We start from the raw sequence: 17,841 nt of genomic DNA, 5'->3' as shown, positions 1-17,841 counted from the left end.
TAGCATCATTCATTTGATAATTTGTTACCTAATGCAGTGAAATTCATAAATTTTTAAATGCGGCTTAAGTGCCCAAGTACTTTTTGGGGTCGCGATACCCACACAAGTACCAGTTGTAGTTCTGTAACATTTGGGACTCTGTGGTAGATCTGAACTCATAAATCTGCAGAAGCCAGGATTTAGAAATAAATAAATGAATAAAAGATGACAGAAGTTATTACCAATGCAGAGAGGAGGCGGATAGTTCCAGCGGCGCACAGGCCCTGGCATGCAAGAGATATGGGACACTCCCTGCAAAGAAAAATAAAATAAAATAAGAAATATAGTTTGTTTTTCAGTTTTAACCTTCATTCATTCAGTATTCACTCTAGCCACACTCTGACTGGCACAGTTTGGACCATTATGACATCATGACTTTTCTCAGATTTTTGGCTTTTTAAGTCGAGAGCACACTACAAAATTGAAGCTCATCGCCCTTTCATGTTTTAAGTTTCGAACCTAGTCTGCAACAAAACCCTAGAATGTAATAACTTGTATCGGGATAGTGCACTTTCTGCTCACAAATTTGTGAGGCAAAGCTACTACTAATCACAGATGCTACGAAAAATTAAAAAACTGGCTTGAAATAGCTTCCAGGTTTGCACACTGTCCTGAGCAGCCAACAGGTAATGAAAATGCAAAATAGCAGTTGATCAACATGGGGGCCAGGAATTGGCTAAACTATTAAACTGCTTCCGCCCCCATCTCTCCAGCCAAAAACTTATGAAAAAAATTGACTGCAAGGTCTTTTGAACCCATAACCTTGTCATTACTACGAGTATATAATTGTAAATAGTCTGAAAGAAAAATACAGAAAATAGGTTTCTGAGAAGAAAATGCTTCACATTCAGTTTGTTGTGGATGTAAAACGTTCCCTCTCAGCAATTCGGTGCAAAATCACCGAATTTCTTTTGGTAGAAGCTAGACAAATTAGGTACATGCCAACATGTTGCGTAATATGCTCTCAGTCAAGGCTAATCATGGTTTTCCTCTGACCACATTGTGTTTTGAGCAGTGAATTATTGGACAGCGAGAGTGCTTAAGGACATTTTGGTATTTGTACTATAAACCAATTTAGAAACATGTTGGGATGCGACTTGATGGCTAATGTAACATCTGTGTCCTGCAGCGACCCCTGCTGTATTGTGTTCATGGCTTTATCCAACTTTTGGCAAGTTCACTTTCACCTGCAGAGTATATCCAGGGTCACACTGAAAGGACACCACATTGTTCATCTGTAGTCTCTCGCCCACTTTGAAGCCATTCATGGGTATAACCGGTTCAGGACAGCTAGTGAGGGACACAGCTGTGAGAGAAAAACGAGACAATACGTCAAATAAAGAGAGGAATTAAGCTGAATGCAAAAGCTAGTTGAGTTTTTAGACATGTTTGTATGTAAGTCCAGATGCATAGGACTCATAACAGATGTCCTACTCTTGTACTCCAGACGGAAACCGGCTGCAGAGACACTGATGTCTGAGAAGAAGTGCAGGTAGAGCTGGTTAGAGGTGCTGTTTAGGAGGGCTGGGACTGTTGTACCTGTAGAATAAAGAAGCCGTTAGCAGATTGTGATTGTGTAGTTGAATCCTTGTGTCCTTGACATCTTTTTGTTAGTTGCAGGTTAAACTATGCACACTTCAAATTGCTTTTGTTCACAAAACCTATTAAAATTGTATTCTTTATTTGAAATAAAGCTGAAATAAAAATACATTAACACTAATAACTAATAAAAATGTAATTTCAAAAATATCACACGCACACACACACACACACACACACACACACACTAATTTGTCACTAATTGATAAAAAATAAACAAATATAAAAACTTATTTTTAGTTCACAGGCATGGAACTGTAGGTAGCAATTTAAGATATTTATGGAATAATGTGAAAGTTTTATGTTATGCACACAATGTTTTACATCACATGTATACATTATATGAGATGACTTTAAAGCAAATTTGCAAACCAAACATCATAGCATCTATTTTCACAAGAAAAGTCTACCAACATTCCTGTTTCAAAACATTATGATGAAATGCAAAACAACTGTCTGAAAGTTTTATATCTTCACATTTACATTGTGTTCTGAACTATTGCATACAAGCCAAGTGAAATACAATAAAAATATACTTTGTTGTTTTGCTTCAAGCATTCATTTCTAAAAGCCCAATGCAGAGAGAATCATTATGCATTCATTCGTCTGGAATTTATACAACTGTTTTAGTCATATGGCTCAGTGTGTGCAGATATGATTCACTCATTTGTCTACACTCTGTACACCGTTATTCATTTTAAGATGTATCGTTCATTTATCTCTCTCTAGGGCACTTGTAACATTTTGTGCCTGGTCTTTGTACCAATAAAAGGAAAACAACAGCCTTCCCTACTGTGTAAGTAGCTTCTGTTTCCCATAATGCAACACAAATGCACACTAGCAACAATAAAGATTTTGCTTTTATGATCTATTAACCATTTAAAAAAATGCAGTAACTCTTCTATACTTCATACTGCGGTCTAAAAATTGTTGCAAAACTACATTTCTTTACAAAGACAAAACAGTGCATTTCTTTCAGCCATCCACCGGGAAATCTTCCAAGCATTCAAAGCAACAACAACAAGCTTACTGTGACGATGTGTGTTTATGTAATGAACTGAGTTATAGAAGTATTACACAGCCCACCTGAGAAGCTCCCCAGCATGGTGTCAGTGTTGTCACCTCCATCAAACACCTCGAGAGAGTCCCAGTTCTGCTCTGTCACAAAGCTAATCACCTGGATCTGAGAGAAAGGAACAGAACAAAGGCAAAAAATATAGCGGCTTCCTTCTTTTTGAGTATCAGTGGATTGTGCTGAAAAATATTGCAGGCACTTGGCTATCTTTAAAGATTGAGTCCTGTGTATAGTTTTGAAAAGTTACAAGAATATGCCAAATAAAGATATCTTAATTTGATGCGTTACATAACGTTTCAAATGTCAACTTCAAATTTGAGAGGCATTCTTCTGCATTTGCTGTATATGCTGTTCACACAGTTTTTCCAATGTTCAGCCCTGTAAATATTTTTGTAGACATTTATTTTTCCACCCCAGCCTCAAACAAGCCTAGAAATTGGCTGGTCACAGTGGCATGACTGTGGCTATCGTTGGAAGATTGTCACATCTGATAGCCTTGCCGTCAAATGGCACATTTATTTGTGCTTGCTTCACATAGTGAATTGGAAATTTCATGAGAGGAGGGGGTTAGTTCGATATCCAGACTTCATAAGCACTCTTGTCTGACACAAAATGAAAACACACCATCAATACACCCTACAGCATCAGTTAAGAGCTCTTCTATGCATCTTTCAGGTAATAGGTACACAGATAACTATGCTGTTCTTATGCTATTGGATCTTACAGCTGCTTTTGGCACCTTAGATGCCAGTCTTGAGCATTGTGTTGGTGTAAAGGGTGCCGCATTAAAAGGGTTTAGATCTTATCTGGGCGAAATAACTTTCACGGTACATCTTGGGGAATTCGTGTCTTCCTCTGCATCTCTTACATGTGGAGTCCTTCAGGGTTCCATTCTTGGACCCATTTTATTTTCTTTATATATATTACCTTTAGGGTCCATTTTTAGGAAACATGGCATCTCGTTTCACTTTTATGCAGATGATTCGCAACTCTATCTGCCTTTGAAACGAAACAATGCAAACTCTATAGCATCTTTGTTGGGATGTATTGAGGATATTAAAGCCTGGATGGCCTCCAATTTCTTAAAGTTCAATGAAGATAAAACTGAAATCATTTTGTTTCGACCTGGCGGTACCATTAATACCCCTCATGTAGATCTTGGCGACTTAAGGTCATATGTGAAGCCCGTTGTAAAAACCTAGGTGTTTTAATGGACGGTGACTTTAAACTAGATAAACCGATTAATTTGGTAATTAAATCGTGTTTTTATCAGTTAAGGCAGTTATCTAAATTCAAGTCATTTGTATCTTTTACTGATTTTGAGAAGGTCATCCACGCTTTTATATCATCCCGCCTGGACTATTGTAATAGTCTATATGTGGGCATTGGTGAGGCATCTCTAACATCTGCAGAGGGTACAAAATGTGGCGGCACGTCTATTAACAGGGACACGCAAACAGGATCATATTACACCTACATTAGCTTACCTCCACTGGTTGCCAGTTCGTTTTAGAATTGATTTTAAGATTTTACTCTTTGTTTTTAAATCATTAAATAATACTGCTTCAAAATACCTCTCAGATCTATTACAGCCATATGTTCCATACAGAGCACTTAGGTCTGCTGGGCAACTGCTTTTGGTTTCTCCCAATGCAAGATTAAAGAGCAGAGGTGATCGTGCCTTTGCAGTGGAGGCCCCGAAACTCTCGAATAATTTACCTCTGTACATTAGGCAGGCGCAAGGAAACTGCAGGGGGGGAGATCAGCAGAAAAAACTAAACAAAATAAAACAGCCGTACACTGAATCATTCTTCTTCAGACCGTTGACTTGTCACCGCTGGAACAAGCCCAACATAGAAGTTGCTCGCTGTAGAAAAGCACCTCTTCAGCGGACCGAAACTCATGCTATTGTGAACTCGCCACTCCACTGCTGTGCGTGTTCCGGTGAAAAGATGAACAAGAAGCTGAGCTTGTGACGTGAGGCGCTGCCAAAAGCAGTCATATATTTGCATTTTTATATATTGCTCATCCAAATCATCACTGTAATATTATTATTATAACACTGTATTATTATTCTCTCTTACTGTTATATGAAATAATGACATTACAAAGTGAAAATATTGCAGGTGTTTTTCATTGCACGTTCTTTTTTATTTAAAAAATCCCTCTGTTCCCTTTCAGTCGATAACGTCGGACGTAGTCGACGCGACTGAAATGGGATCACGCTAGGGAGCCTATCATCTTCGAGTACTATTGAACGAGCCAATGTAATTGGCGTGCGTGATTCGCATCACACACTCCGCCCCCGCGGCGCGGGTATAAATACGGAAGTGGGTGCACGCACTAGTTGCCTTTCGCTTCGGAGCCGATCGTTTGATGTCTCTGAGAGTGCTGTTGTCTACAACGAGCGAGTGTGTCGGTGTTCTTCAGGAAGACTCTCCCAGTGCTGGTGTTCTACAGCGCGAGTGCAGCGGTGATCGCGAGCTTTGAGCTCTCAACTGCTGTTTTAACAGCAACAAATTTCTAAATGTTTGTGTGTGTGTTGATGGCTGGTTAGAGGGCGGAAAAGTGAGTGCTTCACTGTTTCAGTTCTCTGTTCAGTGTTGCCGCGGTCATTTCCCTGTGTGCTCCGGCACTGGTGACGGTCCTATTTTCTGAAAGAGCAACACGGGTGCGTTTGCGTCTTTTTCAAGATGTCATTCCGCCCGTGCGTTTCTGGGTGCGGTCGTTCCCTGTCTCTCTCTGATGGTCACAACTGTTGTGTCACGTGTTTGGCTTACAGCACGCTGAGACAGCTTTTGTGGACAGCTCATGTTTTCACTGTGGGAACATGACTGTCGCAGTGTTGAGGGCGAGACTCGCCTTCGTTCGCGGAGAGCGAGTCCCCATTACCATGCCCCACCCTCGGGTGCTGTGTGGGATGGGTGACCGGAGGATAGTGTTGGATGTCCCGCCCGGTAACCATTCCCTGTGGGCTCCTCACTCCTCCCTTCCACTGCAACCACTGGAGCCTCCTGTGTTTTCTGCTGGTCCATCTGTAATGGGTGGGCCAGCGGTTTCACTCGGGGCTCCCCTGGAGGACAGGACGCCGATTGCAGCATCAGAGGGTGAGCTGACTTCTGGAGATGATGACTCGGCTGCATTGTCTCCCTCCGGGAGTTCAATGTTGCCCGAGCCGGATCCAGAATTATCAGCTATGCTGAAACGGGCCGCCGAGGCTGCCGGGCTCGAGTGGAACCTCCACCGTGTCCCGTTCAGTCTCGGTTGGAATCTGGAGTTTGGTATCTTGGGGCGGGCCGCGCTGGTTCTCAGCTCGCCGCCCCAGTGCCTTTCTTTCCCGAAATGCATGGAGAGCTTATCAGGTGGTGAACAGCATCTTTCTCTGCCAGAAACTGCCTGAATAGCTTTTCCCCCTCATTACCCTTGATGGAGGAACGGTGAAGGGTTGCGAGGTGTCCCTCCATTGGAGCGGTCTGTCGACACAGGTGCACCTGTGTCCGGCGGCCGCTGCCTTTTGGGGGGATCCTCGTCTCCCCCCTAAGGCCTGTGAGTTTCGTCCGTTCCGACGGGCAGAGCTTACAAAGCCTGTGGGCAAGCCCCTTCCTCTTGCGTGCCATGGCGTTGCTGCAGGCTAGGGCACCCATGGCATGCACGAGGGTAATCCAGACCGTGCGCTCATAGGTGAGCACCGCACTGCATCCGACCTCACCCTCCGGGGTACGGGTGTCGTAGCGTGCGTGATCGGTCTGGCGATGTCCACCTTGGTGGTCCAGTAGCGCCTTCGTTGGCTCAGCCTGGTTGGTATGGCGGATGCGGACAAGGTTCGGTTCCTGGTCTCCCCAATTTCCCAGGTTGGGCTGGTCGGCGACGCGGTGGAGAACTGCATCAAACAGTTCTCTGCCGCTCAAGCGCAGACGGAGGTCATCCGGCACATCCTGCCCCGGTGGCCAGCTGCTGCCTCCACCCGCCGCCGGTGGCAGCTCCTCCGCCTGCTCGTCGCCGTGGGCGTTCTCCGGCCGCCGCTCCTGCTGGCCCTCCGCAGCAGCCTCCACCCAGGCCTCAGCAGGGAGCCGGCCGCAGTAGAGACGCCCAGCCCGCTCCAGGCGCTGCCAAGCCAGGTGGCAAGCGACAGCGAAAGCATTCCGGAGCGGGCCGCCCAGGAATGGATGAGATGCTCTTGGAGTGGCACGATCACTCCCTCCCCCCGGGTGAGGGCCGGGTGGAGCCTTTGTTTGTGTGTGTGTCTGTTCCGCCGCTGGCTCCCTAAAAAAAAAAAAAAAAAAAGCGGAGCAAGCGGTACCCACACTTCAAAGAGAGAGCAATTTCATCTGTTCCTGGGTCCCAAGAGGGCCAGTCTGGCGGGTGTGACCCTGTATAGCCTTACACCCCTCAGCTCCCCCTTGGTCGCCAGCAGGCAGCTTGGTGCGTTCGAGGACCCGGTCATCCGCCTTCTCACGCGCCCCCTGCCGCTTGTGGAGACAGGTAAGTGTTGCACAGCACACTAACACCACTCTCTCTACTTTGCTGCCCCACCTCAGGCTCGGCTACCCCGCTCAAGTCAGTGATAGTCATCACATTAGGTGTTGAGCAGACGTGCTCCTGAAAATTCAGTGATATTCATCACACCGAGTGTTGAGCAGTGCTCCTGACTTGTGCGTGCTTATCTTATCCTGCTGGCGAAGGATTTGATATAGCCGCTCCTCCAGCCGGTACGAAGGCCAGTTGTAAACTCGTTCTTCGTGCTACTAGGTGGTGGGTCGTGACCATCTTGGCCCAAGATTGGTCTGCAGCTTTGACCTGAAAGACATGTGCTTCAGATCTCTACCTCCCGCACCGCAGGCCATCCTGTGTGTTGCGTCTAAGGGTGGAGTATCAGTACAGTGTCCTTCCCCTCGAGTGCTCCAGAGCCCGTTGGGTCTTCAGGTCAACTGGAAGAGAGTAATCTCGCCCACGGGCGGAGTATCTCTTTTCTAGTTTTGGAGAGGTACTCGGTCCAACATGTCTCTCCAATGAGAATGTGTTCAGCTGGTGTTGAAGTGAGAAAGGGTCCCACTGAAAGAACTTTCAGAGGCTCCTGGGGTATATGGTAGTCGCAGCCTTTGGCTCCCTCCATATGTGACCGCTTCAGCGCTAGCTTCACGATCGAGTCCCGAGGTGACCGTGGCAGAGCAGCTCACCCTGTGTGACTATAGTTCATCCCGGTCTGCTGCCAAACCCTCTTCAACAGAGCGGCCATGTACAAAGGGCGTGTTTTAACGGGGGCCTGGGCGACCCCCGACTACACGGGCATTCGTGCCTCGAGTTGTTAGACATTGCGACCGTTGCGCAAGCTTCCCTTGCATGTCACAAACTCACCCGTCACCTCCTCCTTGGAGTCAGACGCTTCTGAGGGCGCCTTATTCCACTCCTCCCGCTTACTCAATCGTGCCGCCATCGAGCCTCACGACAGTTATAGCCAGGGCAAGTGGAGACTCCATCCCCTGGGTCCGGCTGGGTCATGACCATTCCGGGGCCGCTCAGTTGCCCCCCCGGTTTTATTTTTCCGCCAGTGTTTGGGTAAACCGAGCGGACTACCCTTGGACAAACACTGGGACTCAGCGGCCCCAGGGGCCCGCAGAAATGCGTTTAACCCCAGTGAGCCTTCTAAAAGTGACTGCGACTCATGGTCGCCTTGCGCCTGCAAGTCAGTGAAATCATCACTCTTCATGTTGAGCAGATTTGCTCCTGAAACTCAGTGAAGTTCATCGCACTCTGGTGTTGAGCAGCAATGCTCCTGTAGCTCAGTGAGTCCATCACAGGTAGCTCAGTGAATTCATCACACGCAGTGCTGAGCAGAAATGCTCCTGGTGCTCAGTGAAGTTCCTCGCACTCAAGTGTTGAGCAGAAATGCTCCTGAAGCTCAGTGAGTTTATCACACTCAGGTGTTGAGCAGTAATGCTCCTGAAGCTCAGTGAACTTGTCACACTCAAGTGCTGAGCAGAAATGCTCCTGTCGCTCAGTGAGGTTCTTCGTACTCAAGTGTTGAGCAGAAATGCTCCTGAAGCTCGGTGAGTTTATCACACTCAGGTGTTGAGCAGGAATGCTCCTGAAGCTCAGTGAACTTGTCACACTCAAGTGCTGAGCAGAAAATGCTCCTGAAGCCCAGTGATCTTCACATGTTGTGTTGAGCAATGCTCCTGTCTTTTGCGCCCGTCACTTGCACCTACGTGCCATGTCAGGAGAGGAACAGGTCTTCATAGTTGCCCCTCATTGGCCCAACTAGACCTGGTTCCCTTCAACAGCCTTCCTGACTTCCCCTGGATTCGGGGACGGGGCACGATGGCACACGCGTTCTTCCCCCGGAGATTCCGGGCGGTCTTACATCCGAACGCGGAGGTTCAGGTGGCTATCACAAGAACATGTGTTAGTTACCATCACTTCTGCGAGCACCCCCTAGAATTGGGTAGCGTGCTTACGCCTTTAGAAGTGGAACCTAGTCGTTGAGTGCGTCTTCTCCCCTGAGGAGATCCTGAAAGCTTTCGATCACTTCAGTGCTCTCTTTCCTGCAAAATGGGTTGCAGTAGGCTGTTTTCCTAAATCACCCTCAAAATGATGTTGCCTCGGTGTTTAAACGACGCTCATCGTGTTGCAGAAGTATGCAGAAGCACGTTCTGATCGTCAGGTTCCTGAGGAGCAAGGTCTTGTAAATCCTTGTGTCCCTCTTTATCCTCTTGGGCCTTGTCCCTGGTGCGACTGCACTGCAGAGACCGCCCCTGAGCCACTGCAGGTAGTGAGTTAAAAATTCTGTTATATCAGTTCTCCTGCTCGCGTGGTCTCTACTAGAGGGTAGGGACTTGCTCGCTTTCGGTCAACGTACTGTGCCTGGAGTCTGGGCCGGCTAACTCTCACAAGCTGAGATCCCGGCTCGGATTGTGCCCAAGGTTCCTACCTCTCCCGTAATAGGAGCAGGTGGTGAGCCTGCAAGCGCTGCCCTGGAGGAGGCAGATCCAGCCCTGGCTTCTCTGTCCGATTCGCTTGGACGTGTACAGAATGCAAGTCATAGACCTCAGACCAGCTCTTCAAATATCTGTGGAATTCAGCAGAGAGGGAAGGCTGTTTCCATGCAAAGTTGCACTTAGTGCTTGCCTTCATTTCGGCAAAGATCCGAGATGCAACATGTCCACTTAGGTGTTGAGCTCCTCTATGATGAGTGTAAAGTGCTCCGCCTGGGCGTTGACGATATACTTTGCTAAACAGATTCTAGAGTTGGGGGCTGGACGACACCTAGTTGAACCGCTGCTTCCCGTGGGCTCCCTTCTCATGAAGCCAGTTTCACCGTGAGCCCGGTTCAAGTGTCGGCTTGCTGCGCCATTCCCCTCCTATGGACTGGATACGTGCGCCTTTCTACTCCAGTTGAGTTCCCTTAAAATTGAACCCTGTTGAGTTCCTCCACACCCCTCCGACGTCGGACGTGCGGAACGTCTGGTGTTAGGCCTACCACTCGTAAGCAGTGTGGAACCTGTGTTAGGCTGGGTCCATATGTTGCGGTCCCTTCGGTGACCCCATATGTGTATTCTTCCACGATACGGCTCCCTGCGGTGAGCCCGTGTCTTCCCTCGGCAGAGTCTCTCTGCCGTCACTGTCCGGTGTGTCTCCCCCCGTCTTAGGCTGGAGCCACCCCAGTGACATTCCATATGTTAGACTGCCCGGTTTCCGCCCAGTTCATATGGGTATTCTCCACATTTCCTCCCTCGGGTTGGATGTGGCTTCCGCAGCGTCCCTTCCTTCCAACGTACGGGGAACGCTTTCCCATTGGTCCTGTAGGAACAGCAGTGACTTCCCTGGCCTAAGCCCTGTCCTTCCCCGCCTTAAGTTTGCGGGGGCATCAGGAGGCTTTGGTTTAGGCACTGGAAGGTGGCAGCGTTAGTGGCGTGTTCAATGGTTGATCCCATTTCAGTCGCGTCGACTACGTCCGACGTTATCGACTGAAAGGGAACGTCCTGGTTGCGTATGCAACCCACCGTTCCCTGAAGGAGGGAACGGAGGACGTAGTCCCCTTGCCACTACCGCTGGACCACCGCTGACCCCGGGTTACTCTCGGCTCCTCAGCGAAAAGCAACTAGTGCGTGCACCCACTTCCGTATTTATACCCGCGCCGCGGGGGCGGAGTGTGTGATGCGAATCACGCACGCCAATTACATTGGCTCGTTCAATAGTACTCGAAGATGATAGGCTCCCTAGCGTGATCCCATTTCAGTCGCGTCGACTACGTCCTCCGTTCCCTCCTTCAGGGAACGGTGGGTTGCATACGCAACCAGGACGTTTTTATTTATTAAATTTTGGGGGTGGGGTTGGTAAAAACATTTTTAAGGGGGGGTGCGACGAAAAAAGTTTGAGAACCACTGGTGTAACTATACATAATTAAGTACTGAAAGTAATAATAATTAACTACATGTACTTACTATAGGGTTAGGATTAGGGGGTGGTTTAGGGTTAGCTGCGTGTAATTATGCGCAATTTATAATAATTAGTATAGTAACTACATGTAACAGGACACTGTAAAATAAACTGTGTTTATGTTTGTTATAGGTATATGCAAAACGACATTCGTTTCAATAGTATATTTCGAAAAAGTATATGTATCTCACTAAGGCTGCATTAATATATTTTAAATTGTAATGTATTCCTGTGATCAAAGCTGAATATTCAGCATCATTACTCCAGTCTTCAGTGTCACATGATACTTCAGAAATGATTCTAATATGCTGATTTGGTGCTCAAGAAATTATCAATGATACAAAAAAAAAAAAAACTTTAAAAAAAAAATATTTTTGTGGAAACTATTACACCGTTTCATTAAAACGTTTGGGGCAAATAATAAAAAGCAAGGACGTATTAAACAGACATTCATCATGTTACAAAAGATTTTGTTTTCGAATTAACGCTGTTCTTTTGAACAGCAAATGCAAAGGCTACAAGTATTAGTTCTAGACCAGACATATATAATCTGGTCCTTAGAAAAATGGCCACCCAAAGTATGTGCCAAACAATTTCAAAAAGCTCTTTACAACCAGGTTGCGGAGGTGCCAAGAAGGTAACGCTGAATAGAGTTATGAAATATGACTGGAGGAAATGATGGCTGTAAAGATAATATTCAAAATCTGACGATTATTACTGCCTTCTCCCTTACAATCTAAACTTTTATGGTCTGCACTGAAATGAAAAATTGATACGGTTAAAAAAGTAACAGAGTTGAAGCATTGCAGACTTGTTAAGCGCTCTTCCGTGACCACATTTAAAAGTGTCACACTGCACAGGATATGATAACAGCATTTACCCCTGAAAAATTCCGGCAGTGCTAGAAAAATCATAGAAATAAAGATAAGCGTGTTGACTCATTGAATATTTTGATACCGTCTCTCACCACATAATTTCTCGAACTAGCCCTGTGCTCTCACAGAAGCACATATATTACAGAGACTCCTTTCAAAAACATTTAACAATCTTACTGACTCCAAACCTTTCAACAGTAGTGCTTGTTATACTTAAATTGCCACATAAAAAAAGAAAGAAGTGATGATGCTTTGAGTTCATAATGGCCTTGTAAAAGGGGATAAAATGGTGTTTTATTGTTGCTAGAAAAGAATACCTGGATTCCCATTCCCTCTGGCACGGTGATCTTCCATACGCAGCTCAGGCTGTTTAGGTAGGGCTCAGGATAGCCGGGGGACAGTATAGTACCTATCCGCTGGGTTAGATTCCCTCCACATGGCACTGCAGCACAGACAAAAGGAGGAAACGATGAAAGAGCAGGTATAGAAGGCAAAACCCGCAAAACAGCCTACGGTATCGAAGGGTATTTGTAATCTTCCAGGACACCACCTTCCTCCTCGAGGATCTCCTGTGGACAAGCATCTGGTAGCTGCAGTGAAGCGCACAGGTAAACAGCTGCACATGAGTGTGGATACCTGAGTGTGTATACACAGAGTATTCGCGGTAACATCTGCCAAGTGTGTGCATTTGTGTATGTGTGACACGCCGGAGGGCATGACTGCTGGCCCACAGCTGTGTGACGTTGCTTGTTAGGCACAGGGAGGGTTTGTTGGCGACAGCTCTCTCTCTTAAGAGGAGCAGGAGTAGGAGTCCGTTTGCTCTGTTTCCCTACCAGAGCTGTGATGTGAATCTAACCGTGCTCATCCAAGCAAACGCATTTGGTTGGAGGTTGGGACACAGGTAAACATGTGACACTTAAGCAACTGAAGTGAGATCCTTTAACTGAAAAAAATTACATTTTACTATTTCATCAACATTTAGCAACTGACAAACCTATATCACTCCTATTATAGTGCCTTTAACCTAATTGATAAAATCGTGAAAGTTGAGAGAAGTGTGAAGTCTGCAAAAAAATCTCTATATATGTATGATGGGCTCTTACCAATGCAACTGGGTATGCTGCCGTTCCACTGGGCCAGAGCGTTGGGTACAGTCAGGCACTCGATGGCACCGGGACCCTCAAGAACGTATCCTGCATTGCATTCAAAACTCACCACGGCTCCCACCGCAAAGTTGTTCCCAGTGCGTCTGCCGTGTCTTGGCTCTGGGACTGAGCTGCACTGGGTCGCGCTGGTCCTCGGGACAGCTAAAGCAAATACAGTAAATGCGCTATTGTTAGAAGAATTTGTACAAAACAGCAACTTCAGGATGTTATAGCACCTGCCAAGTGAGAAATGCTTTGTAATGCATTATACATGCAGTCATGCACCAGATTGTTAGTGAAACTGGCACTTTAAGTTTGAACCACAGAAGGTACAGTGCATACAGCTTGTTGGGATGCCCCAGAACACCACTACTTTTAATACTTTTATAAGATGCTGTACTTTTCCATTAAAGACACGGCAGGAAACGAAGAGGAGTATGACTGAAAACCACAGGGGAGGCGAGATAATACAATAATGCTGCTTTAGCACCTAAAAACCACACTATCTATTATAGAGAAAGATGCAGGCTGTTAAAGCACATTTTAAACGAAGAGGTACAGCACATTTAGAGCATCGTTTATAATGTGTGTGTGTGTCTGAGAGAGAAAGAAAGACCATGGGCATATTGTTTAAATAATTTAGCACCTAATTTAGACGACAGTGCCTCTCTCAATCAAAACAGACTATAACATAACCGCAAGTTATGATAGGAACATCCCACACATTATTTGAGCAATATTATTAATATTTGAGCAGTTAATTGCAGGCTTGGGCACAATTAAGAATGTATATGAATGCATATAAGAATGTAAACACACAATAATATATATATATATATATATATATATTTTTTTTTTACATAATTGAAATAAAATTAACATTAACTGAAAAAACTGAATATTAAAAACTTTTATTTAATTTAAGTCCAAAATTGCAACAACTAAAACGGATATAAAATTAATAAATTAAATAAAGATATGTTTTCATAAAATTATACTGTTTGGTTCCATTTTGAAGTTTCTGGGGTACACTGGATCATTCTGTTATGGTTTATATAGATATATAAAGTACAATGCAAATTTCTATGGGTGACATTTCAAATGTTGATATCTAAGTTTATCTTAAGTTTGGCTAAATTCTGTGACTTATTTGCTACCTTAATTCAAGATTAGTCATTTAAAAGGCATTCTCAACTCAATTCTAAATAGTTCACAACCCTGGTTAATAGAAAATGAAAATGGCATTTGGGATTCGGAAAGAGAGATCGAAACTCTTACCTTGATAGACCAGATGGAATCCTCTTGAGCTTGACTGACCCTTAGAAGAGAACCGGATAAGAATCTGGTTGGAGGTGGCTAGGGGCAAAGATTCACCTGAAAGTACAAACAAGGTGTCATGACATTTGGCGACATTCTAAAACCAATGACATTTGATGTTATTGACCTGTGCCACAGATGCCATATTTGTTTGAGCACAGCTGCAGTGGAGGTGAAGATTATGAATGAATAACGATTCTTGGTGTGTTCATCACACAAAGCTATCAAATTACTTCAGAACACAAGGAATACAGTATATATCTTGCAAAAGGCTATTTGGACACATACATACTGTAAAGTTTTAGGAGTCAAAACTGCATTTAAAAAAGGGTATGTATCCCCTAAATTGTCATTCTACTGCAGCCATAGCAACATTCTGGCATCTTGTGTGTTTGGTATCCACTCTTTTTGACCAAATGAATATTACAGCGACAAAATACTCATCCTGCAAATCGAACTAAAGCTCCACCGAAAGAGACACAGTGTTCTGTGTATGCTTGCACGGCTTCTTCACAGAGCACCCTCTTTAAGTTTTGCTATCTCCACGTATTACAAGTTTTTATGGGCTAATGGAGTTAAGTAGGCAGGTGAGGGTCGTGACATTGTGGTCTTATTTTCAATGAAAATAATTAGATTTTATTTCAGTTTATTATGGCCATTCTGTCATCTGATGGAGTTTGGGTTCCTTGGCACAGTCGCCTCTGGCTTGCTTAGTTGGGGACACTTGGGGCCCTATTTTAACGATCTAAGCGCATGGCCTAAAGCGCAGGGCGCAAGTGCACTTAGGGCGTGTCTGAATCCACTTGCTAGTTTAATGACAGGAGAAATGGTCGGCGCATGGTCTAAAAGGGTGGTCCCTATTCTCTTAATGAGTAATGGGTGTGTTTTGGGCGTCACATGCAAGAAATCAATCAGAGTCTCATCTCCCATTCCCTTTAAAAGCGAGTTGTGCTCGTGCCATGGCGGATTCATTCTGGCATTGTGGACCCGCCTATAGGCGCACATTACTAAGGTGCTCTTTAAATAACAAAAAAAAAATATTGCACCTTTTTTTTTGCGGTTTCAGTTGGTCAATGGTGCAGTCTATTTCAGTTGCCTCATAATAGCAACGCGCTGACAATGCACCTGAACACACCTCGTTTCGGGCTGAAACTAGCAAAAAACACTTGCCTCGCACCTGGCGTCGCATTGCACCGGTGTATGATAGGATCCTTAATATTCACAATATTATTGAATATTATTGACTGTCAGTACTAACGCTGTTGTATGAGAACTGAACTGAGCTGGACGAAAATAATTTTTTGCAGAACTATAGGTGAAATTCACTTAATAACTGATGATCTTTACAATGGAACTGAATCAACTCTGAACTGACTTCAGCTGAACAACAGCCGAAATGCATTATTTTCCTGTTATCTTTGTAAAGCTGCTTTGAAACAATCTGTATTGTATAAAGCGCTATATAAATAAAGGTGACTTGACTTGCATTGCTCACTATTAGCACATGTGCTGAGGTGTGCGGGCTGAGGCTTTGAATCTACCGACAGATCCCCGAGGCCCAGTCGAGCTCCACATAGGTTTGCAGAGAGCATGTTCTGTGTTGACAAATTCGTGCAGTAGCCAGAGAAGATGAAACTGCACAACACTCTCGTTCATGTTGGGATTGACCAATGCGCCTGCTCATGCCTTTGGCATGCTGGGATGTTATTAGAACAAGCCTCCGTGGGCAGCCGACAGAGTGACAGCTACAGTAATAATCCGGTGGAGGCAGAGGTGTGGGGAAACCCTGACCGCTGATTTATTCGCCCATGGTGTTTGTTCTGATGGCCACATTATTCTGCAATGCTGCTCGGAAACTGTTAGTCCTGTGTCACACCACACCAAAGGCAAACCTGGATGGTGCCCACAGATTCACCTCGACAGGAAGGATGCGTTATGCAACATTCAAGGTTGTTGTGGAGTGGACAGACGTGGCCTGACAACATCCTGTCAGGATTCCAGAAGACTGAGGATCACAGTGTTGAATATGATGACTCAACAGAGGTGGATTTGCCGGTTTGTCTACCTCCGACTTTGGCTGTTTGACAGTTATATGGAAGAGGAAGAATTCAAGGAATTTAAAATGCTCAAAGGCTTACATTGTTTATAATTATTACCAGTAGCCTAATTAATGTTTTATTTTCTACTTAGGCCTACAATTTTTCTTGTTTGGTCACCATTGAAAATTAAGGATTAGTTGTGGAGTGATGAGAACCAATAATGGATTCATAAATGTAAGTTCAAGCCCTAAGATTGCGAATGTTGCAACTGTGAGATATAAAGTTGAAATTATCTTTTAATTTTTTCTTTACTCTTGAGGCGGTAACAGACTTCCATAGTAATATGGGTGGCAAAATAGATTCACACTGCTTTCATTTTTTTATTTATTCTAGAATTCTTGTCTATTGTTTAAAATAAGTTTCTAACAGTTAATTCACAGAGGACAACTTCACTTGAAACTTGCTGCTCATTTGTGCAGATTATTCATTCCTTATATTTTCCATGATTTTCTACTGAGGAAGTTGAGAAACATCCATCAAAACTGATAACTGTGCTTATAACAGTGGTGACATACAGCAGCAACTCTTGTTTCCTGTCTCTCCGCAGCACAAAAAGATAATAGAAAATCTGCAGTTTTATGTGGCCTAGTATCAATTCTGACAATTCCCTGCTTGCTATTCACGCTCCAAAGTGTGCATTATTTCCAGCAGCCCCCAGCACACTTCAGTGATTTCACACGGGCATCTGAAGTTAAAAACCGCATCTCAAGATAGTATATATGCTCTGAGCAGTTCACCTTCCTTGAGCGCGCAGGGTTTCACGCCGTACGCAAATCGCGGGTGTTTGACTGGTGTGAAGGGTGAAGAAAAAATAGAAATGTACACAGCTCATCTGCGTTGTCATGGGAATGTCAGAAGCAAAGAGAGCGAGCGAGAAAACCCTGTTAATCTTCGAGCCGAAATCTCCTCAACTGACCGCATTAAATGGAACTCCATTATGGCTGAATAAAAGCTTTCAGCCTCTGCGTCTCAGTGGAGATCTATTTGGCTAGTCTGTTTTTGCTTATTTTATCCTGTTTTATTTCCTGCTTTAAGGAAGAAAACCCTATTTACTGGATCATTTTGAAATCTGTTTGTTAGACTCTATGAGTCATCATGCTTGTTATGTGAAACTCTGCGTCTTATTCTCGAGTACATCATCATCTTTCACGTACGTCATTGAATGTTCTGATAACTGAGAACTCAAGAGACTGTTCAGAAGTACCGAGGCAGCTTTAACGATTAAAAGCAGAAGTGTAATTTTTATTTTTATTCTA

General features: G+C 44.7%; 1 protein-coding gene across 2 annotated transcripts in view; it reads right to left on the bottom strand.

Moving 5' to 3' along the window:
* The window catches only part of csmd2 (CUB and Sushi multiple domains 2), a 364,863-nt gene that overhangs the window by 73,254 nt on the left and 273,768 nt on the right, over nt 1-17,841 (bottom strand). For both annotated transcript variants that reach the window (XM_077196124.1, XM_077196123.1), the window contains 7 exons: nt 14,448-14,543; nt 13,128-13,331; nt 12,342-12,466; nt 2,725-2,821; nt 1,474-1,578; nt 1,227-1,345; nt 222-291 (listed from right to left, as the gene is read on the bottom strand). In XM_077196124.1, coding sequence (XP_077052239.1) covers nt 222-291; nt 1,227-1,345; nt 1,474-1,578; nt 2,725-2,821; nt 12,342-12,466; nt 13,128-13,331; nt 14,448-14,543 — 816 coding nt within the window. The remainder of the gene's footprint in view (nt 1-221; nt 292-1,226; nt 1,346-1,473; nt 1,579-2,724; nt 2,822-12,341; nt 12,467-13,127; nt 13,332-14,447; nt 14,544-17,841) is intronic.

Source organism: Siphateles boraxobius, unplaced genomic scaffold (genome assembly GCF_051911475.1).
Source record: "Siphateles boraxobius isolate OS27281-9 unplaced genomic scaffold, OSU_SipBor_1 35, whole genome shotgun sequence".
Classification (NCBI taxonomy): Eukaryota; Metazoa; Chordata; class Actinopteri; order Cypriniformes; family Leuciscidae; genus Siphateles; species Siphateles boraxobius.
Note: the sequence above shows the minus strand (reverse complement) of the source record. Positions and strands in the feature narration are given on the sequence as shown.